The sequence below is a fragment of the Ochlerotatus camptorhynchus genome, unplaced genomic scaffold, assembly GCF_037179485.1.
Source record: "Ochlerotatus camptorhynchus isolate MF236.1 unplaced genomic scaffold, CSIRO-AGI_Acam_v1.1 ptg000361l, whole genome shotgun sequence".
NCBI classification, from domain to species: domain Eukaryota; kingdom Metazoa; phylum Arthropoda; class Insecta; order Diptera; family Culicidae; genus Ochlerotatus; species Ochlerotatus camptorhynchus.
The window spans coordinates 11,545,085-11,570,422 of record NW_027040849.1 but is presented as its reverse complement, the minus strand read 5'-3'; the positions used below and the strand labels follow the sequence as shown (position 1 = coordinate 11,570,422).

The following is a 25,338-nucleotide window of genomic DNA, read 5'->3' as shown; positions in this document are numbered from 1 at the left end:
TGGAGCCCGAACTACAAGAATGGGGCCGAGCGAATTGAATCTGTTCAACGACGTTTTCTTCGCTTCGCGCTCCGTAAGCTGCCTTGGAGATACCCCCTTCGTCTTCCAAGCTATGAGAATCGCTGCCAATTGATCAATATCGAGCCCTTACGTATCCGAAGAGATGTTTTCAGAGCCTTAACCGTCGCCGATACTCTGCAAGGAAGAATCGACTGCGAAGTAATTCTGCAACAAGTGAACATTAATGTTCAACCTCGATCACTATGCTGAGACTTCCACTTCTTCGAACTAATTATAGCTTAGGGAGTGCTATTTACGGCTTGCAGCTAGTGTTCAACCGAGTAGCGTCGATGTTCGATTTCCACTTGACACGGAATATGCTTCGCCGAAAATTCTCTGCCTTTTTGCTGATCGAAGGAGCTTGATGCCCAACAGCTAAGTGTAAAATTTAAGACTTATAAATTTTTAGTAACTTGACAATGCTTTCCTAGTTCGAATTAACTATGCGCGCCACAGGTGGCGGTACTACCAACTACGATACTTTTAAATTGACTGTTAAATGCTTGTTCGATGAACAACTTGCTAGTGTTATGTCTGTTTGTTTGTGCTCAAAGTACACTCAGGTCTTTTTTACACGGGGGATACATACCGTGTAAAAAAAAACCGTGTAAAAAAAACCTACGAGATTTTAATTTTTCACATGGTTTTTAAAAAATCGGATTTTGATGCCTTTTTTAATTATAGCATGCTATGGTACATATGTACATATTTTAAAAATTTCTGTATTTACACCAAAAATTGTGATTTTTTTCTAAGTATGTCATTCGATTACCTATAGCTTGAAACGGATAATGTGATTGGAATCAAGTCGATAGGTTGTACCGTTGTCGAGAAATCGTTAAAAACGTACCGTGTAAATCGCGAAAAACCGTGTAAAAATAACCGCGTAAAAAAAAAACCGTGTAAAAAAGACTTCAGTGTACTGTATTTTGTTCAAATATACAACATTTCTACAACTGCATATTACGAAGTTATAGCAATCTAACGAAAACAAAAATTACGATGAGCACTTTACACTCTATATATTCGTTCCATTATTTTCATTCAAAATTCACGTACAAATTACGTGGAAAGCATTTTAAACAAAACGGAATATTACGTGAAAGTTACCAGTTTTCCAGTAGTTTTCACCCCAATTTCACGTAACCAGTACGTGGAAATCAGGTCTTATTTACCCGGCAAATACCGTAGATAATCGAAGCAGAGCAATTCTCTACAGATTGACGAATTTTTTATTTTTTTTTAATTTGTCGGCTTCGATTTTGATGAAAATTTGCACAGTTGTTCTTTTTTAGTAAAGATGCCAATTCGTGTTATCAGTTTTTCAAATTGAATCACGACTACTTTTCTAACAGGGCCTGTGTAAAAATAGTACTAATGAGTTAAAAAATTTATATTGCTGAAACGCTTTGTTCGATTAATTTGGTGTCTTGAGCAAAGTTGTAGATATTATTATGGCAATAATGTTAAAAATATACACTGTAAAAAAATTCGTTTGTTTCAATGAAAAAAAAAATATATATTTCTTATTAAAAAAATTAATTTCTCAAAAACAAAAAAGTTATGATTTTTTGAAAATTTCACGATTTTTACATTTACATTAAAAACACATGTTTTTCAACCGTGTATATTTTTTCAAGAATTGCATTTTAATTTTGCACAACTTTCTCGAAGACACCAATGCAATCAAGCAAGCCGTTTTTGCAATATAGATATGTTTATTTCATTAGTGTTTTTCTACACAGGCCCTATTGAAAAGTTAGGATTCATTACATCTGATACCATGAAAAGGTATCGTTACTAACAAAACTAAAAAATTCATTTGATGAATATTGAGCTAGAACTAAATAAAAGTGAAATGATGCTCAAACTAGCGATTAATTTTCTTTTTTATTCATTGTCTTCAATTTTGCATAGTTGTATCAGTGATCTTAACGGTAATAAGTCAAATACTCAACACTGTAGTAGTGAACACCAAAAACATCTGTCTGTACCTAATGTAGAAATTATACCTATCGATCTGATACTTAAATGAGTTTGAATGGTGAAAACAAGCAGTTGATCACAAAGATTGCTTTTTACCGCATACATCTTAAAAAGTTATCATAGGAAATAAGTGTAACACCATTTGGTTAAAAGGTAAGCATAACCTTCAGTTGTATTTCAATGAAATCATTTTTAAAGATTATTATTTTTAATTTTTTTAATACAGGAAGCAACATGAGTGAACGAGCATGTTTTATCAGGTGCATTCGGCCGTTCGAGGAAGTCAAGTGCTCGAAAGGGCTGAGGAATATTTCGAATATTACCATCCAGAAATTAAAATCGATTGGATATTCTGAAGCATCAGGATTGAATACTGGTTTTCGCATTTGCACGTCCTGTCGTCTTCGTGTTGATAAACAAGCTGTTTTCATCTCAAACGAGGAACAGCATGTTGCCGGAAGCTCAAAGATGCCAACTACAGTGATAGTACCTGTCGTGCCGAGCTGTGAAAGCCTTACAACTGTACCATCAATGACATCAGTTACTTCAGTTCAATCGTACCAAGAATTTACTCAACCAGTCAACACCGAGGCATTGCAGGAATCCAGGTATCACCGATAGATGTGGGAAAACTCAACTACATCCACTACCCCGAAAAGAAGCACCGTGAAATCAACGAAGGTATTAGAAAGAATCTTTTCAACTTCGAGCCTGAGGCTGACGAAGTGAATGAACTCAAAGAAGTTTTAGAAAACATGAAGGAAAAGTTTTCCAATGCATCCACTGCAAGAAGTGAAAAATTATTAATTTTATCGTTATTGCCTTATTCATGGTCAACACAAAAAGTTATGGATCAATTTAATGCTAGTAGATATATTGCAACAGAGGCTAAGTTGATAAAGGAAGGTCATTCGTCAAAAACCGCAAAATATGGCACAGCCTTAAGTGATGAAACAAAATTGGCAGTCATAAATTTTTTTGAAGATGATGATATAAGCCGGGCAATGCCTGGTCAAAAAGATTATGTGTCTGTGCAGAAAGAAGGAAAACGACAAGCCATTCAAAAAAGATTACTAATGATGACTTTGAGAGAAGCTTATAAACGATTCAATGAAATTCACTGCAATGTAAAAATTGGATTCTCTTCATTTGCAAAACTCCGCCCTAAGCAATGTGAACTTTTAACCAGCTCTGGAACCCACAATGTTTGCGTGTGCACAACGCATGAAATCATCAATCTAATTTTACACAGTTTGAAAAAACTTAACCATTTAAATGATGTAAAAACGTTCACTGACAGCCTACTTTGTGAAAACAAGACAACATATTGCTATCTACGGTGTTGTGAAGATTGTCCAGACTCTTCCGCATTAGAAAACATTTTATTAAAACAATTAGAGGAAAAATGCATTGATCAGCTTTCATTTGAACAGTGGGTTACCACGGATAGATGTGATTTAGAAACTATTGTAAAGCCTGCAGACGAGTTTGTTTCATTTTTCTGCTTGAAATTGACAAGTTTGATACAACATGATTTCATAAAAACACAGCAATCTAATTTTTTGAAAACTACACGAAATAATTTGCAAGAAGGTGAATTTTTAGTTACTTGCGATTTTTCCGAAAACTACAGCTTTGTGTTACAGGATGAAGTTCAGTCTCATCACTGGAATGTCCAACAAGCTAGCATTCATCCATTTGTTATATATTTTAGAGAAAATATGCAAGTTAAACATTTAAGTTTTATTATAATTTCTGAAGAGTTAAGGCATGACTCAGTGGCTGTTAACTTATTTATTTCTAAAATGATAAGTTTTTTACGCATTAACCAAAGTAAAAATATCAACAAGATTTATTTTATGTCCGATGGAGCCGCGTCACAGTACAAGAACCGGAAAAATTTTGCTAGCCTTTGTAAATTTAAATCAAAGTATGGAATTGAAGCCGAATGGCATTTCTTTGCAACATCACATGGGAAAGGTCCTTGTGACGCTATTGGAACGTATGGCTACTAGAGCAAGTTTGGCCAAAGAACGTGAACATCCAATAAAAAATGCAAGAGTATAAAGCTTGGGCAAATAATCGAAAAGAAGAAGAATTAACAAAATTATCTTTTAGTTTTGCCACAACAGAGGAATACGAATGTATGGCTTCACACCTCAACGAGCAATATAATAATGCAAAAATAATTCAAGCAACTCAAAAGTTTCATTCTTTCATTCCTGTTTCAGAAAATAAAATTAAAGCCAAACGTTACTCAAACTGTAATGATAATGATGCCAAAATATTCGATGTATTTAAGAAGTGATGTAAATAAAAATAGAAAGTAAGTGTATTACAATGAAAATAAATTATGTATCATTTGTCCATAAGGTTTTCGAATAAAAGAAAAGTAAAAAAGAGCAGATAAATGTATTTTGTGGATTTAAGTTGAGATTTTAAAATAAAAAAGTAGTCGGGATTCGCTATTACAAATTGTAATAGCGAACCCCGACTACTTTTCCGATAGGGCCTGTGTAGAAAAGCGCTTATAAAATAAACATTTTAATGCATTGCAAAAACGGCTTGCTTGATTGCTATGGTGTCTTCGGAAAAGTTGTGCAAAATTAAAATGCAATTCTTGAAAAAATATACACGGTTAAAAAAAATGTGTTTTCAATGAAAATGTAAAAATCGTAAAATATTAAAAAAACCATAACTTTTTTGTTTTTGAGTTTACCATCACCAAACTTTGCCAGTTAGTAGCAAACATTATGAGCTTCAATGAGGTTTATGTACTTTTTGAGAAATTAACTTTTTTAATAATAAATATAATTTTTTTCATTGATACAAACGAAATTTTTTAGAGTGTATATTTTTTACACAATTGCCAAAATAATAATATCTACAACTTTGCTCTAGATCCCAAATCAATCGAACAAAGCGTTTCGGAAATATATATTTTTAAACTCATTATTACTATTTTTACACAGGCCCTTTTCAAAAAGTAGTCGTAATTCAATATGAAAAACTGAGAGCACAAAATGGCGCCTTTACTAAAAAGGAACAACTGTGCAAAGTTTCAGCGTAATTGGAAATGATCGGTCAGGATCGATTTGCGAACCTTCGTGGAATGCCTCAGCAGTAAATCGGACGTGAACATTTTTCAGAGTGTGAGTAGCTACGCATAGTCATTGAGCTATGCTCATCTAACTAAAAAAAAAAAAAACACGAACAGCAGTAAATTGACAACATTCGATAAAGAAAGAAAAGGGAATTTGGCATGTCAGGAGAAAAAAACCCATCCTTAGCCATTAGCAGATAAATATTCACCATAACTGTTCAACACTGTACACCTCCGAAGACTCATGAATAAAAAAATAAAAATAATATGTCCTACTTACCCTTTGCTGCTACTATCGGCCACAGGAATCGTGGCCGCTAGGCAGTACTCCTCGTCCAGCTCCTCGTCCAAACCCTCGTCTGTAGGTTGGCTGAATCCAAGCAGAGACTCGCTCTCCTGCATCGCGAGACTGTTGGCCTTCAGCTTAACGGCCTCCAATTTAGCCGCATCCCATTTGCCTACTTCAACCCGATTTTCCTTGTTGGAAGATGGGGAAATATTCGCATCGTCCATGTTCCGGTTCTCCTCGCTCTCCTCCTGATTGATGATTTGCTTAGCCAGAATAGACTGCCGGTAGGTACTGTTCACTCTGGGAAGGAAATGTTTGCTCATTTCCGGATCTTCATCCCCTAGACTGGTGAGAGAATCTTTGGCAGCCAGCGGTTGCGTCTGCATGTCGTAGGCATCGGTTGGTGATCGTGGCGGCGAATGGACGACGATGTCCAACGGGATCGTATCATTTTGATCGTCTTCCTGGGGAAGCGGTTGTGTTTGGAGATCGTACATGTCCTTGGGTTTGTCGATCGGTAGTGGTTGCGTGGCCATGGTGAATGGATCCATTTCTGGAGGTTTTTTCGGTTGGTTAGAACAAGAAGACTTCCGTTTGATCTTACTGGTGGAGGAAGCCGGTGGAAGCTCCAAGGGTATCGTGTCATTTGGAGATTGTGGAAGCAATTGTGTCTGTAGATCGTAGATTTCGTCCGGTTCGTCCACCGGGAGGGGTTGTGTGGCCATTTCGAACGGATTCAGATCTATTTGCTTGTTGATTTTGAAAGATATATTCATGGTCGATTTTAAATTGACCAAACCGACGGTTAGCTTTCGTAGAGATTTTGCCGCTTTTATGTCTTCGGTGGGCATTTGCTGCGTGAGTAGATCGTATGCGGAAACTGACGGCACTTTGAATCCCTGTGGGTTTGAATTAACCGAGCCAACGGCTAGCATTTTCTGCGTGGGTAGATCGTATGTGGAAACTGACGGCACTGCTTCTGGCTCCCCTGAAATTGGCTGCGTTGCCAAATCGTACGGATCGATTGCCCCTTCCTGGTTGAGTGAAATTTCCGCTTCGTCGTTTTCGTTCTCTCCACTTGGCTGTTCAAAATTCAAATCAGGCGTAACCGACTGTTCTCGGTGCTCTCCCACTTCGTCCGCCACTTTAGCCAACGACAGCCTGGTGGCATCTGCTGTTGAATCTTTTTGCTGTGGAGTTATCCGATCGAATTCCAAATCCGGAGTGATCGAATCTTCGCGAGGTACTTCCGTAAGCAAGGTATCTAACATTGGGTTTAGTGCCGCCGTTGGTTTGTCGAATGCCAGCTCTGGCGTTACCGACCCATCACGATCCTTGATCGGATCTGCTGCATTCTTAGTCTCGTTCCACTCGATTTTACTCAGATCATCATCGGTGTCCTCGGCTGGTATCCTTCCGTGGAATGAAATCGAATCAACGGATCGATCGGGAATAATCGACTTTCGCTGGTCGGCTTTGGCGCTATTCCGTTTGTACGATTCATCCAAATTATGTAACAGGTTCTGAGATTGCTCCACGTACGGATTGTTAAACATACCGTCTCCAGTATTCTCGTCATCTTGGGTTTCGAATCTTAGAAAGTCATCGTCCTTATCACCCTGACCGATGGTGTTTGCAATGGGATCGATGATCTGTTCAGTAATCGAATGCTGCTGCTGCTCTTGGGTTTCCGGTATGTAAAACATATCATCATCGTCGTCTTCGGTCGTGACGTTACCACCAGTTCGGCTATCATTTGCCCGTTGCAGGGTGGAGGAATTCGCGCTAGTGGTGTTCATTTGCTGCGTGGCAGGAATCAAGAAGCTGGCATTCTCAAGGATTGCAGGACTGCCGCTGGTGCCGTTGCTGGGTGTGCAGGAGATACTCAACTGTTGCAGTTTTTTCGCTTCCGTTCGGGATTTGATTTGAGGTGGTTCCTGATGTAAAATATGTAAATGAAAATGGATGCTTACGGATGCGAGACAAGTTCAAACTAGGTACCTCCAAGCTGCAATCGACAATGTCGGTGGAGTCATCATCGGCGAAGAAGGACATTGACCGCTTCCTAGATCTTGGGTGAGAGCTTTCCAACCGGGCTTTGAACGATCCTAAGAGAATTGTACTTTCCAGGGTGGCTTTGTTCCATTCGAGGGGTCGGATTTCTCTGGGCATTGCATCGGCATCGTTGGCCAATTGCGTACCGCTATGGGAACACAGATCCATTACGTGTAGGTCCTCTGTTGCTGCGGACCATCGCAGGGCTGCGTGTTTAGGGCATATGGACTGTGCGAAAATTAATAAAATTTATTAGAATTACATTGTAGGGTAGAGTGAGGCAAAGTAAGTATTATGCTAAATGTGTTCTTATACGATTCGCGAAAAACAAAGGATGTTGAAGCAGAGCAACAAACGTTTAATTCTCTTCCACTAATAATTGTGGGGGTCTAATGATGATCCAGAGAACACAGGATGGATGCACAGAATATTTAACCGGTGGTGCGCAGGAACGGGATCGATTGAGTGAGTGAAATTTCGATCGATGAAGTTCTGCGATCATTCCATAAAAATCCTCTGCAATTCCACGAAATTTAAGAATTACTAACTGAAGGATTCTAAGAGCAACTACAAAGTTCCCTGAAGAACTTTCTAACCTGACAAACTCGAAGTTCACTGCACTTCAAAGTTCCCTAAACCTGTCTCCTGAAGGGCTACCCCGTTTTTCGTAAAGGTCATTTGGCTTAACTGGCGTTTACCATACAACAATGGAAACGTTTTAGTGCGTTGTAATAACGCATGCTTAGAAACATGATGAAATGGGATACAGTGATATCACTGAGGTTCCTTCCGGCTAGTAGCGGCAGCTTGCTGAATCCGGTCAAAACTTCACAAGGGACCGTGTGCCTTAATTAACGGTAGAATGCGTTTTTCCTGGGATACTTGTGTGTACACCTTCGAGTCTTGTTTGTGACGAAAACTTGGGCTTTTCATTCGCGGCTGCAAATCCCTTACCAGATCATGAGTTTCTGAGCGACAACTCCTCGTATCGTGGCCCGGGAAGCTCCCCAAAATCAATTATCACGTACGTTTCGTCGTTCATAAGCAAGCATCCTTGGTACTTCGGTACTGTATGTATGTAGTACTACTGGTCGTACAACTCCCGAGCTCGTGCTATGGCCACTAGGTTTTACTTCATCGTCCTGTTTGGTTGCTTACTGGCGAAATCACAATTCGAGGTTCTTGGGTTCGCCCTGATTGTTCTCAATGTCTTCCAACATAGCTGCCGGTCGTAAGTTCCACTACGACGCTTACAAAATTTCATGGCCAATTTCAACATCTCAGTGCCAACATTTCAAAAGGGCGTAATTGCTTTTGTGAACAATGACTTTAGCCATCAATTTCTCGCGAATGAAATCTTACCTCTCCAAAATTACAATGCTAGCTGGTAGAGGAAACATTCCTCTACCTGCTGGTGTCATTATTTTTCATGAGTGAGCTTTTATTCGCGAGAAATCGACGGCTAAAGCCATTGTTTACAAATGCAATTACGCCCCTTTGAAATGTTGGCACTGATCTAATCTAATACAAACGCAGCCAGTGTCAACATTGATGTTTGCAGCATATCTGAGATAATATCATATTATGACACAAACATTAAAACGGTCAGGTGTTGCATTTGCCGCAAAGATGATTCTGTCAAGGGGTGATCACTCTACACACTTATTTTGCGCCAACATTTTTCTCAGTGTCCCTCAGTGTGCCGCAGCTGTATCGGCAGTGCCAAGAAGTCATTAAACTGACTTTTGTTTGCTTGTGAATAATGCCTTGTTTGGCAACCCGGTATTTTAACAGCTCTTGTTTTTGTTTTGATTTACAATGTTTTCAAAAACATCCATCTTCGGCGGAAGGCCGACCCCGCACAACGAACGTCAATAATTAGAGAACTGGAAACCAACACCGGCCGGAACACACGTCGGACTGATGAAGGACGCACCGCTGACCCGAAATGGACCAGTCAACATTCATTCAACCCGCACAGCAACAGGGCGCAGTGATGGCCTACGGACTCGATAACAACACAGCCAACACCGATAAGCTGGTCAATCTGTCCTTCCTGCCACGCTCGTTTTGTTTTACTCTAAAGTGAGTAACTTCTAATCAGTTTGATATTTTTATCCGAAATGTCAAAAACTGAGTAACATTTATTTAGCAAACTGAGGAACATTAACTCTGTTTATCGTAAATTAATGGTTACTCACCTTTGAGTAATCCACAACAAAAATTACTCATCGTTCTTTTGCCAAAGATTTATAAAATTATCCCTTTTGCGTCAAACTGTAATAATTAACAAGTGTGGAATTCTCGTCGAAGAACTGCATTTCCATCGTTGCAACTTCTTCTGAAACCAACGATTATCAGTACGAGGTCAAATTCTCCGTCAAATTTCCCCGGGTCCGAAACCATGTCCCCTGACTAAACAATCGGCATCGACATCAAAACCGGAAGACCCCGTCTATTTTGGTTAGAAACGATGGTTACCAATTCCAGAAGCAGCGTTCGTGTACTCGTAGTATCCGGAGCAATTCCGTCACTAGCATGTTTGAAGTGTTGGTAGGTGTAGGTCTGATTCTGTGATCGAGGAAATGTTGATAGATTGAATTAAGTTTAATTTCAGGAGAGCGAAACATCCCATGTTGACGAGAGGGCTGATGATCACATGATCTTCCATCCAAATCACAAAAAATATTGCAATGTTATTGTATTGCAATGTTATTGTATTGCAATGTTATTATATTTTAATTAATATGCTGTTTTTCCAATGACAATTCAAATGACTCATTTTATAAACTGATCAATTATACAAGAACTGTGTAATATTTTCTCAGTTCCGTTAATTTTCTTAAAATTAGAACTGAGTAGAAGTTACTCTAAATTTGACAGATGCATCCATTACAGCAGAAGTGCGGTTTACATCTCACTGCAGCCTGAAAAATTATCGAGAAAATCTACCCAAGAAAAAAAATTGACTAAGTCCACGTAAACAGTACCACTGTCATCAAATTGAGGTTAACCCCGACGGTGCAAAACCTAATAAGCATTTAGATTGACAGCCGAAGTCCCTCCTTTTTTACAAATTCTGCTCAGAATTTTCCCCCGTTACATGTTGGATGCGATTTGGCAGAAGTATTTTGCAAACGACATCCCTTTCCGCTGCTTTCCCTTTTCCTCCGACCAGCTCGACTATTTGGCAGCAACTTTTTTTTTAAAGCAGTAAAAATTACATTTATTTGTTGATTCATTATGTTTTAACATTGGTTTTGCAGTACAATTGATTAGCCTTTGGCTCTTCATCTTTGTTTGGTTAAATTGATTATTCTAGTATGACGATTCCATTTAGTGCTAATTTACAGAATACCATCTAAAGGGTTTGTTGAGTTTGAGTTAAAAAAAATTTGATTTTGAGTATTTGGCAGCAACTGTTTGTGGAAGCGATTTGGCAGAATTTCGGCTGCTCTACCTCTTCCACTATTCTAACGTAATCAGTTTTCACCGAGTTCCGATCAGATCGACCGCAACGTTGAATGATTGTGCGGCTTCGGCTTGTGTCGTTAGGGATCAACTTTCTGATGGCTATGTTAGGATTGAGCACCTGGCGGTTGAGGAAAATGTATGGGAAATTTGAATATTTCCATATTTCTTTTTTGTTAACTATTTAAATATTTAACAATTGTAATGTGTGACATACCACACAAATTATTTTATAACCCTGGTGAATCAATCGACATACAAATCATCAAAATCTATTTTTTTTATTCTTTATTTAAGATATTTTTAGTCATAGGCTAGTTCATCTTTTATCAAAATCTATTGATTATTGGCCATGTTATTAGTATTTAAAGTCAGACCAATTTTCGTCCCATTTCCCTGAATTGGCACCCTTTCCGAAAGACGTAGTCCTATGTAAAAAAAAACACAATCCGGATTAAAGCCATGATACTCTGCTTATTAAGCAAAAACGATCCCTCCAGGGTCATCGAGCTTCTAAAAACCACAACACTCCACGACATAATATGATTAAGTTTTCGCTTTGTATGTAATGGACAACAGAGATCCGCGATATAGTTTCTGCGGTTGATGGTTAATTTTATACGGTTGATGGTTATTTTTACGACGGCGACTACGACGACGAATACGAAGGCTCCTACGACGACAACAACAGCGAATTTGGAACTTACCATTTGACTAGCACATTTGCCCTGCACCTCCACTGGATCTTCATGTCCGATATCTGTCACTGTTTGCAAAAATATCCAATAACAATTGCCTTTGTCGTAATTCGTAATACTTCCTTTAAGGAATACAACTTTTCGTGCTATGCCATGGTCATCTGGGAGGAGGTTCGCGTCTGATGCTTTTGCAGGAACCGTTCGCGGCCACCAGCTACCACCCGTCTTGGGCGTATCCAGCGAAGCATCCTTCAGATTGCTCGCAATCTCCAACACCAACGAGAGACCAGCTGGTTCACGGCAACGTCGGCCACCGAATCACCACCAAAACTCGCGACGGACAGATGCTCAAAACTTTCCCGTTCTAAGTCACCCATGGTGTCGAGATTCTCGATAGAACTACACGCCGCAAGAGTGGCACCCGAACATGGAGAACCGGGCTCCCGGGAGGCAATCCACTATAGCACAATTTCATTAACACTTAAAACTCAATTACATCACAAACAATGATGATGTTTATTGCAAAAAAAAATCCAAATCCGCGGAAGAAAAGCAAGCGCGGTGTTCCGTCTCCGCCGAAAGTCAACTGATACGAACACGACCAACAAGCAGCGAAGAACGAGACCATCAATAGGCTACAACATCCACCAATCAGCGACGACCACATCAACGCTCGCCGCTTTAAAAGAGGCATGCATCACCGTGCAAAACAAGAGTTCTTTTCCGACCAAGCACCAGCAAACATCAGCAGCAGTAGAAGCAGAATTTGTAGAGAGAAAGAGGAGAGAATAAACAGTTGTTAGCGTAGCCGTCCCGATCAAGTTTATTTTGCACACATCCCTGGTTTGGAGCAGCGTCGAACCCACCAGCTCTTTTCAGAGCCCTTACGAGTTGATTTCCGATCGACGCTTGCTTCCTCCACCACCCTGCCGATACAGTCCACTACCAAAAGGGAAAGTTCCCTCCCAGTCCGAACATAATTTGGTCCATCCGAACCGGATCACGAGCCAAGAAGCTTTCGCCGTGAAAGTTTACGCATAGATGTTCCTGCCAACTGGAACGAAGCCGATTTCCCACCGAAAGAAACGGACGTGCTACGCTAGCCAAGTACCAAACAAACAAAACTACTTCTGCAGTGCTGCTGCCGATGACAGCATCGTGTACGAAGTATATAAAAAAGTGAATCGTATGAGTGAGCGCGTTCGCGAAAAACAATATTCCGAAAAGTGAATCGCATGCGTGTGATAGTTTACTACGCGTTCCAAAGATGACCGATGTGGAAAGGTTGATCGTACTTCGTGGCTTAGTAGAGGCGAAGGTAACGCGAATCCTGAAGGAAGTGCAAGAAACCGATATCACCATGCATCTGGTGCTGTGCAACAGACACGCCAGGAACCTCCAGCGGTATTACCAGGAGTATCAATGGTTGCACAACAGAATTATGACCGCCATTTCTGCAGAGAGATTTGATGAGCAGGATAAAGACTACCTGCGTTTCGATGATCTCTACACCGAGGCCTGTATACTGGTGGAAACATTGCTGCTTGCCTTTCCAACTACCGATATCAGGCACCACCAACACCGAACACCATCACCAGCCACAAGCAAACCATACGCTCGGATCGTCCAAAATCATCCAATGACTCGAATGACGGAACAGCCCGTTCCGATTCCACACGCGATGGAACTGCCATGTACGTTATCGACGATAAAGTTGCCACCGCAGTGTATGTTGTACCCGATCCAAACCGTTGATGTGAAGACGATTGTGAATCAATCCACCGAAACGAAGTCGATCGAGAAGTCAACTGAAGTGGATAATCCAACCGAACTCTTGAAGGCGAAACCCATGATTATGCCGTTGAACTCCCATTGTGGACCGACCGAGGTCCGGCTAGTCGATGATTCACCTCCACCTGCCAGTGTGGCCGAGTACGGTAATCCTGCCGATACTGAAACCAAGCTGACAAGTACGATTGAAGATGAGGTTCCAACCGAAGCTGACTATGTTAAGCTCAACTCTGCGTGCAAGCCAAATTATCTTCCTCGTGGATTGACAGAGGACCGTTACGTCGAGAATTCAGCCAAGTTCGTAGAAGTCAAGCCTAATAACATGGCAAGTGAACCAACCGAGTGCCATGTCAATAAGGACTCACCTCAAGTCATGGATGTAAAACCGAAACGGTTTAAACATCCCGAAACAACCGAAGTCAATCCGAAGCTATTCCAAGACGACTTTCAAGCCATCGAACCGAAGTCCGTCGCAGCTGGTGAAGTTCCGAAAACAATCCTAACCTCGACTGGAACCAGAACGATCTTGAATTGTATCCCCGTCGGAAACCATCCGGTGTTGATGTCTTACCCGATGTCTACCGGAATCCTTCCAGTAATCAAGCCATTCCTGAGGGCCGCCAGAACCTATCCGGTGGTCCAACCGTCCCCGATGTCTGCTGGAATCCGTCCGGTGGTCAAGTCATTCTCGATGTCTGCCGAAACCAATTCGGTGGTCAAGCCATTCTCGATGTCTGCCGAAACCAATTCGGTGGTCAAGCCATTCCAGATGTCCGCCGCAATCCAGCCGGTGGTTAAGCTCTTCGTGATGTCTACCGGAATCCGTCCGGTGGTCAAGCCATTATCGATGTCCGCCGAAACCAATTCGGTGGTCAAGCCATTCTCGATGTCCGCCGAAACCAATTCGGTGGTCAAGCCATTCCAGATGTCTGCCGCAATCCAGCCGGTGGCCAAGCCGTTCCTGATCTCCACCGGAATCCAGCCTGTGATCAAGCCCTTCCTGATGTCTGCCGCAACCAATCCGGTGGTCAAACCGTTGTCGATATCCGCCGGAACCAATCCGGTGGTCAAACCGTTCTCGATGTCCACCGAAACCAATTCAGTGGCCAAGCCGTTGCTGATCTCTGCCGGAATCCAGCCTGCGATCAAGCCTTTCCTGATGTCCGCCGGAACCAATCCGGTGGTCAAACCATTCTTGATGTCCACTGCAACCTGTCCGGTGGTCAAGCCATTAATGATATCCACTGGAACTCGTCCGGTCACCAAGCCGTTCCTGATCTCCACCGGAATCCAGCCTGTGATCAAGCCCTTCCTGATGTCTGCCGCAACCAATCCGGTGGTCAAACCGTTGTCGATATCCGCCGGAACCAATCCGGTGGTCAAACCGTTCTCGATGTCCACCGAAACCAATTCAGTGGCCAAGCCGTTGCTGATCTCTGCCGGAATCCAGCCTGCGATCAAGCCTTTCCTGATGTCCGCCGGAACCAATCCGGTGGTCAAACCATTCTTGATGTCCACTGCAACCTGTCCGGTGGTCAAGCCATTAATGATATCCACTGGAACTCGTCCGGTCACCAAGCCGTTCCTGATGTCCGCCGGAATGAAAGCGGTAATCAAGCCTTTCCTGATGTCCACCGGAACCCGTCCGGTGTTCAAGCCGTTCCAAATGTCTACTGGAACCCGTCTGGTGGTCACGACCTTCATGATGTCCACTGGAACTCGTCCGGTGTCCAAGCAATTCCCGATGACCCTTAGAATTCATCAGGTAAACAAGCCGTTTCTGATGTCCCCTGGAAACCATCCGGTGAACAAGCCGTTACCGATGTCAACAGGAGACCATTCGGTGTTGTATTTTCCGATGCCAACTCGAAATCATCAGGTGCTAAAGCTATTCCCGATGTCTGCCGGAACCCGGCCCGTGTTCAAGATGTTTCCGATGTCTACTGGAAACCGTTCGGTACTCATGCGGTACCCGAAGCCAATGGAAAAGTATCCGGTGTTCAAGCGGTTTCTGATGCCAACCGAAAACTGTCCGATGTTCAAGCTGGTCCCGATGTCAGCTGGAATTCACTCAAGGCCAGTTCTGGAGCCAAGTGCACTCGTTCCGTTACCGACGTCTGAGAAACAACAAATAAGAGATCCACCAGACAAGCCAAGCTCAGCTAATCCTGTACCGAAGATGCCCTATCCTGATTCCAATGATATCGTTCCAATACCAAAGCCTGAGGAGCCACCGCCACAGGATCTTTCTATTCGACATCGAGCCAGCAAGCTCAGACTGAGAACACTACTTTGCGCCGCTCACCTGCTAACCCGGTTAGTACAGAAGGTATTACCAGTCCTGGATATGGAGTTCCGAGAAATTGTGCTATGGTGCGAAAGTACGATAGTGCTGGCCTGGATCAACAAACCGCTCAACCAACTACAGTCATTCGGAAGAAACCGAAACGCTGTGATCCAGAAACAAACCGAGATCGTGCCTTGGTGGAGTGGTCCTGAGTTCCTCCAGAGAGAAAGGTACAACATCGAACTACCCGAAAATGTTCCAGACCAGATGCTACCTGCACTGAAAGCAGTTATCGTCAACCCAGATGACCCAGTCGACCTGAAGAAAAAGCAGCCCTTGATCATCCCGCAACCACGCCAGGCAACCGAAACTATCACCCAAGTGGTTCAATTTTTCCATTTGGCGGAAGACATTCAGCGAGTTGTTGCCCACGACGCTTGCAAGAAATTGGCAAACCTTCATCCGATCTACACTGATGGCCCGGAAGCGTTATACGATCTGAGCACCGATGTCTTCCTGGCATTCTTCAAGCGTTTCATTGAACAACGAGGAAGCAGCAGCAGCATTCGGATAATTGTACTATTTTCCAAAGTACCCACCCAGAAATTACCCTACTACACAGGAAGAAGAACCTACGAACCATACCGATCATCCGTGAAACCCTGGTTGTTCCACAAAAAAATCAGCCCCACTGGAAGTTGGGTCGCATCACAACCGTTGCAGGAAGTTCTAGATACCGACGCCCAATCAGCAATTCTAGACAATCGTTGTTAATCGTTGAGTTACCTCAACCGGGGGAGTATGTTCCGTCTCCGCCGAAAGTCAACTGATACGAACACGACCAACAAGCAGCGAAGAACGAGACCATCAATAGGCTACAACATCCACCAATCAGCGACGACCACATCAACGCTCGCCGCTTTAAAAGAGGCATGCATCACCGTGCAAAACAAGAGTTCTTTTCCGACCAAGCACCAGCAAACATCAGCAGCAGTAGAAGCAGAATTTGTAGAGAGAAAGAGGAGAGAATAAACAGTTGTTAGCGTAGCCGTCCCGATCAAGTTTATTTTGCACACATCCCTGGTTTGGAGCAGCGTCGAACCCACCAGCTCTTTTCAGAGCCCTTACGAGTTGATTTCCGATCGACGCTTGCTTCCTCCACCACCCTGCCGATACAGTCCACTACCAAAAGGGAAAGTTCCCTCCCAGTCCGAACACGCGGCTTACTGCCTTAGATATTTTCTCTTCTTATTCAATGAAATCTTAACATGAGCAAAAAGTACCATACTAATGTCGTTTTCGTTTTTGCGGTGTAGCTACACCGGTGCTACACCGCCGAACACCGAAAATTTTTAGGGTGTAGCTATCGGCTGCACCTTTGTTTACAAACAAATGATGATAAACTGTCAATGACTCGCGCTTATTGCTGCTTACACTACACAGGTGTAGTGTAGTAAAAACGAAAACGACATAAGGCTCTGAACCGTTTGGTGGGTTATTTTAACTTTTAGTTAAATTTTGACAGATGGAAAGTTATCGATTAACTCTGCTATCCGAGCGTGGTTACTTCTGACAGACAAGAAGTTAAATTTTGACAACCTTCACTCAAAAAATTCTACACGTCATCATCATGTGTCTCATACTTAATTTTGCGCTTATTGTGAAACACATCCATTTCATGTATGAATCTTATGCTATGAATCATGCCTGAACACTTTGAATTGTGACACACTTGGATTCTATGTGCCTCATTTGGTGGTATCAATAGCTTTGCACATCATAGTTCAATATTCTACTTTATCGACTTCTACTTTGCCGATCCTAAAAATGAATCGACAAATCTATATTCAAAACTGCCAGAGGCCAGAGCTTTCACATATCTTTTTAATGGGTCTGATTTGGGATTCGATCATGGACTGTTGGGGTGTGCTGCTGCCGGAGTCTTCGTTAGATCTCACTGTGCCACAGTTGTTCTCATATATGAGGCGGGTTGATAGGATAAAGTCACATTTCTTGTTTTCGATGTTTGAGCAAGCAATTCACATCGCATTGAAATGCAAAACACTTTCAATCCATTTGTTTTGAACAGTAGTGTGATTCAATGTGCAATACACTTGAATAGATAGTGAAAGATTTTCAACATTTCAAAGTATGAAACACTAGAAATTAACGTGCATAACACATTGTACCAAGGAGAAATACACTTAAAGTAAATGTGATTGTGCTTTTAAAAAATCAAGTGTTTAAACATTTCGATCAAACGTGTGGAATTTTTTGATTGATTTTCGAACATAGAAAATAACTTTCGAAATGTCACTTTTAACCACGAGTTAAATTTAATTCGGCAAATGGTTCACAGCCTAAAAACACTAAAGGAGCGTAAATTTCGCGTCCGTTAAAATCGATGTTTTTGGCAACACAAGACAACACATTCACAAGACTTGGCTTTGGCTATGCCTGAGCCAGTTGCGAGAGAAAAAAAAAAAAGAAATTACACTCGTTCGGCTTTTTCCCATTCTTGCGTGCGATGCGAGTAGATTTAGACATGTAAAATGAACAAAACTAAAGCAAGCTGAACATTGCATTAGGTCCTAAGTAACATTGATCGATTCTCTTCGTCGACTTTCTCTTTCGTTAATAACTTGAGCACATAAACGTTTCTTGTTGTGTTTGTCGTATTAGATGCTAGATAAAAGTTTCTTTTATCGATCTGTGTGCTGAAAATACCTGAGATTGTCTTTATATTGCCGTGGGGATACTAAGAGAAAGTCGACGAAGAGAATCTGTCAATGTTACTTAGGACCTAATACAATGTTCAACTTGAAATGTAGATAGATTCGATTGCATGAGATTTTCAAATGTCCAAAAGAACTCCACGGATTAAGAGGGACATAGTTTGAGTTCTTCCTACTCTTCCTTGGAGGCGACTGGAATTTAGCTTCCGCTTTCATCCATCCTCTCAACTCCCTTGCTTCTGCCAATTGTTTTTCCTTCAGCAGTGCCAGCCGCTTGGCCTCCTCTTAGTCCTTTATCAGATCCTTCTCGGTATAGTGCACTATCCCGAATTTGTAGTAGTAATACGCATCGTTTTTGTACTTGAAAACAGGCGGCTGTTGTTTCTCACCAGCGCTTGCTTCCTCTCCATTGTTCTTCTCGGTGTCCGGGGACGTCACATTCGTGACTACCACCTCTTCTTCAAGGATCTCAACTGCTTCCTCGTGTGGCGATGCATCTCCAGTCACTACACCAGCGTACGTACTGGTCTCTTCTTCATTCCGTTGTTGGTTTTCTTCTTCCGTTCGTTGTTGTACTGGCTGCTTTCGATCCTTCCGCTTGGGGCAGGAATTCATCCGATGTCCCTGCGTCTTACAAAGGAAACACACATTTTTGTTCCCTTGGTAGAATATCCGGAGAACTTCGAGATTTGGGCGTAATTGCTTTTGTAAACAAACACGTCAGTCACCGATTTCTCGCGAATAAAAGCTCAATCTCGGGATCAAATTACACCACATGCTAGATGAATCATACTTTTACCTGTTTGTGTTGTCAATTTTCTAGGCTGAGCTTTTATTCGCGAGAAATCGTCAAGTGAAGCGTTTGTTTACAAAAGCAATTACGCCCAAATCTTCAATCACTCCGGATATGTTTCCCTTTCGATTAAGGAAATACAGCGAGTTAGGAATCTCCTAACATAAACCTCGCACACCTGTAAACATATCGAGGCCCAAGGTAGCTGGAAATTTCTCCCGTACTACACGCTTTACATCACCGTATTTCCCTAGCACCAATGCTAGATCGCAATCCGGGACTTTTGGTGGTAGGTCGTAAACTCTCACGTACCCGGCAGGCGACATGCGTACCTCGACTGACTTCCCATCGGCATAATGGAAAATTAATGGTTCACGGTTGTTTGGCAAACAATATAGCATCGACTCCTCTTATTTGAACTTGACAAACATACACTCTAAAAAATCTTCACGTCCGATTTACGTGAAAACGTAGGTGGTTTTCGTCTACCCTATTTTTCACGTAACTTTTGCCGGAATTACACGTAGCCGATCAAAATCCAGTCTCGATTATCTATGTGATTAGTCAGGTAAATAAGACCTGATTTCCACATACTGCTTACGTGAAATCGGGGTGAAAACTACTGGACAACTAGTAACTCTTACGTGACATACCGTTTTGTTTAAAATGCTTTTCACGTAATTTGTACGTGAATTTTGAATGATAATAATGGAACGTGTATATATAAGCAGTCAATATTATGCAATTTTATCGGGCAGATATAAAATCCACGTGTTAAATTAACGCTTATTTTTACTCATAAAATTGTAAATTAACCACTTCATTTCAGCAGTTAAAATGACGTTTACTACCACTTGTACTTTGAAATGAAACATTATTTTGAGATTTTTTCTTCTAGAACCACAAGAAAAGTAGCCAAAATTTGTGCGTTTCATAAAAAAAGAAAAATTAGTTGGTCCAGTTTTGTGAAATCGCTGGTAGAAAGTCACGCCAAAACTGCTTGACAAAGTGGTCAATTATTGACTAATTGATTATTATGAGGTAGAAACGTGTATGAGTTTTTTTTTCGGACAAAATTTTAACAACTGTTTGCAGCAAGGTTTGCAGAGTCAAAATGCTGATGCCACCGTCTGAAATTATAAAACTAGAGAAAGGCGACATTATAATCATAAATCAATTAATGCAAAAGAATCAAATTACCGTCCAATATTTGCAGCAAACTGCTGGAAAATTTTGAATCTTTGAGGTATTCTTCCACCACGCTCGGTGACGCCATATTGATTTTGTTTGCGTACCTGGTAATCACGTAAATACCGTTTTGCGGAAATATCGAAGTCCCAAACACACAAACACAAATACACTAAATCTGTTTACGTGAATATGCGGTCGATTTCACAAACATTTTTAGTGGATATGACGTGCAATGCAGGTCAAAGTTACTAAAGTCACGTAACATTTGAGATTTTCTAAATACAGATCAGTTACGTGATATTTCACGTAAATCGAACGTGAAGATTTTTTAGAGTGTAGGGTTTTTGATCTAATTTCCGTCCTACTAAGCACAACCCGCGATTTACCTCTCTTTTTTTACGAGTTTAAACAAAAAAATTGGAATATTTCTGTCAAAGATGACTTCTAAATTTATTCATATGGATTTCATAAAGAGTGACAAATTGTTGAGATATTGCTTAAAATCTAATACTGCTTCTTGATTCTAAATCCGTTCTACGAGTTTCAATTCCGTCCTAATGCATTGAAACGCCATTAGATTTTCTTCGTCCTACGGATAAACGTAGAAAAAGGGGATTCGCTAGGAGCGCTTCTTTTGTTTTGAGAACAATTAACGTAAATATTCATACAATGCGCTCTAAGGATTTATGTTGTAGCTAATGAACTAACGCATCGGAACAAACCTATTATTGATTTCTGCACGGTGAACTCATTGATATAATTGATCTTTTCTAATTGATAGAACGGAAATGGGCGATTACGACGAAGTAGCGCTCTACCCTATGTAGGAACGATCATCTGATTGGATCCGCATCCCGCGATTTCACAAAATTCGCAATGTCTTTCATTGATCTATCTGGGAAGCTGAATCTGATCGTCAGTTTTACTTCCTCCGACATCTCCATTACTTTGTTGTTTGCTTCCAATGGGGTAACAGCTAAACCGAACGAACTTCAAACAATAAGCAAGCACCGCAACAATGAAAACAAAAACAAAAAACAGATTATCACGTGACTCGCACCCAAAAAAAAAAACACACAACTGCTTCTGTCAACAGCTTCGAGCGAACTGGAACTACATATGTGTAGTTAATAGAAATTGGAATTTCAATATATTTTGAGATTGCAACCAAATTTACCGGATAGTCTTGTTTTTTCCCGGCTGGTTTTCAGTCCTTATTAATTCATGGTTTTCCCGATTGAGTGGCCACCCTGACGCTTTATCCAAACATTGAACAAAAACCTAAATTCAAACAATAAAAAATCATGGGAATAGTTAAATAGATTGAACGTATCCTGACATTACGAAATGTAAGCAATACCAAACATTAATTGGACCACTCACATTTATGTTGCATTCGTCAAAAAAGTGACTTTAGTGACCATTTTCACGAAAGAAGTGACTTAAGTAACTTCCATTGAAAAATAATGTTTTATTAGTGACCAGCTTAAAAAAAATGACAAAGTCACTAAAAAGTGACCAACTTTCCTGCTATCGGTGTATGATGGTACTTTCCACAGACAAACAAAGATTTAATCTTTGGCAGGCCCCGTATAGGCCCGTATCGTTCACCTTGACTGCTTAGCGCACGCTATCAGCTGAAGTTTTTTTTTACCCATGTCTGAGCCTAACCTAAGAAGCGTCGAGCAATCGCACGAAGAACCGACAATCTGTTTGCATATGAATTGATCTATGCTGAAAATCTCCGAAATCCGGATGCGCACTATTTTGGGGATGTGTAAGAAGAGGGGAGACTGAACAGAGGTGAATAAATCGGGTTAAAATTAGCCAGTTTGGCGAGTCAGAACGCTTAGTCTTGGGCGAACTACCCAATCGAAATCATTATTTTAATAAAGATGCCAACCATCCCCATTGTCACTGTTTTAATTATCGCACTATTCGTAGCGGCGACAGTTGTAGTAGCGGATCAAGAGTTTGTAGTAGTTCAAACGGAAAATGGCCCACTGAGGGGAGTGAAACGTGACCATTACTATGCCTTCGAAGGAATACCGTATGCGAGGGCTCCTTTGGGCGAGCTGCGGTGGGTTCCGTCTGAGGTGAACGATGAACAGTGGCATGAACCAAGGAATGCTACCTCGTCAGGACCGTTCTGCATTCAGTGGAATCATTTCGTGGAAGGCAATGACAAGACCATTGGCGAGGAAGACTGCTTGTTTCTGAATGTGTATACCACTTCACTGGACAACTCGGAACCGCTACCGACCATTTTCCACATCCACGGTGGAGCGTTCATGTTTGGCTCGGGAATTGCCTTTCAGGAACGTCATCTGATGAAGAATCAGATAATTTCCGTCACTATCAACTACCGGGTGGGACCGTTTGGATTTTTGAGCACCGAGGACGATGTCATACCGGGAAATTACGGTCTGAAAGATCAAGTAACGGCACTGAAATGGGTTCGACTGAACATTGCCGGCTTTGGCGGGCATCCCGATAGTATCACACTTTCGGGATATTCGGCTGGGTCGGCTAGTGTTCAACTGCATTACCTATCGCTCATGTCCAGAGGGTTGTTTAAGAACGCTATCGGTCACAGCGGGTCAGCTTTGAACCCATGGGTCTTGGTGGAAAACTCCGCTGAAAAGGCCAACAAGATTGCAGTTGCTGTAGGCTGCCCAATCGAATCCAGCAAAGCAATTCTGGATTGTTTGAAACGAAAACCGGCTCGGGAAATCGTCAAGGCGGTGGATCCACTTTTTGACTTCCTGTACAATCCATTTTCACCGCTTGGAGTTGTAATCGAAAAGCAATCGAAAAATAATCCCACACCGTTCTTGACCGACCATCCGTACACGCTGATCGAAAGGGGACATTTCTATAAGGTACCGTTGATTCTTTCGCTGACCGAAGCAGAGGGTTTGTACTCGGGAGCAGAGTTTATGAGCAAACCAGAATATGTGAAAGAAATCAACAGTAACTGGAATCAGCTGCTACCGAGTATTCTAGATTATCGGACTTCGATGGGGGACGATGATGCTCGGCGGGACCAGATAAGTCAGATGATTAAAAAGCGTTACCTCGGAGAAGGGATTTTCTGTGAACACAATTTTCGCGACTTCATTATGGTGAGTTCCAGAAACTGACAGTTATCTACCACATTCAGTAAATTCCTAACCTTGCAGATAATGTCCAACCGTCTGTACTTTGCCGGCGTGATACGTTCCGCTCAGTTGATGCAGGCGTACATTCCGGTCTACATCTACTATGACATGTACAAGACCAAGTATGGTGTAGGCGAACTATTATCCAAATCCACGAAGAACTATGGCGTTGCCCACGGAGAAGACATCTTCCTGATCTATACGACCAGCCGTCGGGAGGCAATTCCATATACAGAAGAGGAAACACTGATGGCCGGTAGGTTCGTTGACATGTACGAGCAATTCTCTCGGGAAAGTGTGGCCAAGTTTGGTGACCATGAGATACCTCGAATGAATAGGAAGGATATGGTGCATTTTTTGGAAATAAATTACCCGACAAGTGAGGTCAAACTTTCCCGTCAGCTTAGTGATGAAGAGTTTTGGAATCAAATAGATTTTAACGACGGAATGCCCGTGGTTGACCGACCAGTTAGCAATGAACCTTGATTTAGAGTTTAAGCGACAAATAATTTCATATTAGAACCGCCGCGAAATACACGGCATAAATAAATAAAAAAGCAACATAAACACCATCATCACACTTACCTCGTCTTGCAGTCGAATGGAGCAGTAACGGTCGTTTTCGACGGAACCGATCAGCGTGATGCCCTCCCGGAGCAAGTGTCGGTCATCTCCGGCAATGAGAAACATCTATTAAAGCAAAAAAAGAAAGAATTCAACATCTCTCCGAAACAAAACAAAAACGGTTTGTGAACAATGTTTATCATCCCCGCTAAATATAACTTGTATTCCCACCTGGCTGTATACCGTATCAATTCGTTTGTACAGAAACAGTATTTTAGACAAAGAACATCATCTTCACTATTCACTAAAGTAAGCGGCACGGAAATAACTATTGACCGCGGATTATTAGAACAAAATAATGATTGAAACAAATTAGCAAACCGCACAAGAACAAAAAAAATGTTTTCTCTGTTTTCAGTTCCGCTTGCGGGGTTTTCCTGAACGAACAGGATTGTTTTGTTTGAAACTGTCAGTTTCGGTGTTTTTGGCGCTTGCTTGGGGCTTGTTAAAATATTACGCAACATGGATCATCATTCGAGCAGTTAATAATGACGTTCACGCTTAGGCCGTTCGCAATGCTGAGTTGAGTTTCAAAATTGTTTTAAACTACTCGACAATTCTATAATTTGAAACGGTCAAAAATAAAACTGCAACACGATCAGCGCAACGCACACTTCTAAAAGATGTTTGTAATCATCATGTTCCATAAACTTTACTATTCTCCGTTTTTTTTGTAAAGCTCTTCGAAACATCTTTGAATACATCCAAAGAAATTTGAAACAGAGTTCCATTCGTGTTTCAAACTCGCTCAGAAATTAAACAGAATAGTGGAGCAGTTGCAAATCTGGTGCAAAATAGTGCTCAAATAATGAAACTGCAACTCAGCGAGAGGTGCGTTTCTTTTTTTTTTTTTTTATCTAGTTCGTTTATTTGGGAGGCTCAATCGCGTTAGCTTTACGGAGCCGATAATTCATTGTTCACTGTGTGTAACAAGATTCACTTAATTCTATGTCTAGTAGGAGTTGGGCCGATTACTCGCGGCTTACTCGAGGTTAGAAGGGTACATTTTCGAAGGATAGGATCAGGGGAGGAGCTTGGGGTAGGGTTTCGTTGTCTCATCAGAGCGTTGTCGCCAGTATGAACGGTAGTGCTGT

The 25,338-nt window shown here is 41.6% G+C and overlaps 2 protein-coding genes across 3 annotated transcripts in view; one reads left to right on the top strand and one right to left on the bottom strand.

Annotated features, from left to right (window-relative positions):
* The window catches only part of LOC135709435 (mediator of DNA damage checkpoint protein 1-like), a 53,540-nt gene extending 28,924 nt beyond the window's left edge, over positions 1–24,616 (bottom strand). For both annotated transcript variants that reach the window (XM_065231758.1, XM_065231759.1), the window contains exons 1-4: positions 24,416–24,616; positions 24,206–24,310; positions 7,440–7,721; positions 5,430–7,375 (exon numbers count right to left, since the gene is read on the bottom strand). In XM_065231758.1, coding sequence (XP_065087830.1) covers positions 5,430–7,375; positions 7,440–7,721; positions 24,206–24,310 — 2,333 coding nt within the window. In that variant the 5' untranslated portion in view covers positions 24,416–24,616. The remainder of the gene's footprint in view (positions 1–5,429; positions 7,376–7,439; positions 7,722–24,205; positions 24,311–24,415) is intronic.
* LOC135709471 (venom carboxylesterase-6-like) lies at positions 22,340–24,132 on the top strand. The gene is made up of 2 exons (XM_065231832.1): positions 22,340–23,584; positions 23,642–24,132. Exons 1-2 carry the CDS (start codon positions 22,355–22,357, stop codon positions 24,104–24,106), a joined length of 1,695 nt encoding a protein of 564 aa, XP_065087904.1. The 5' UTR covers positions 22,340–22,354; the 3' UTR covers positions 24,107–24,132.
* Positions 24,617–25,338: the final 722 nt, after the last annotated feature.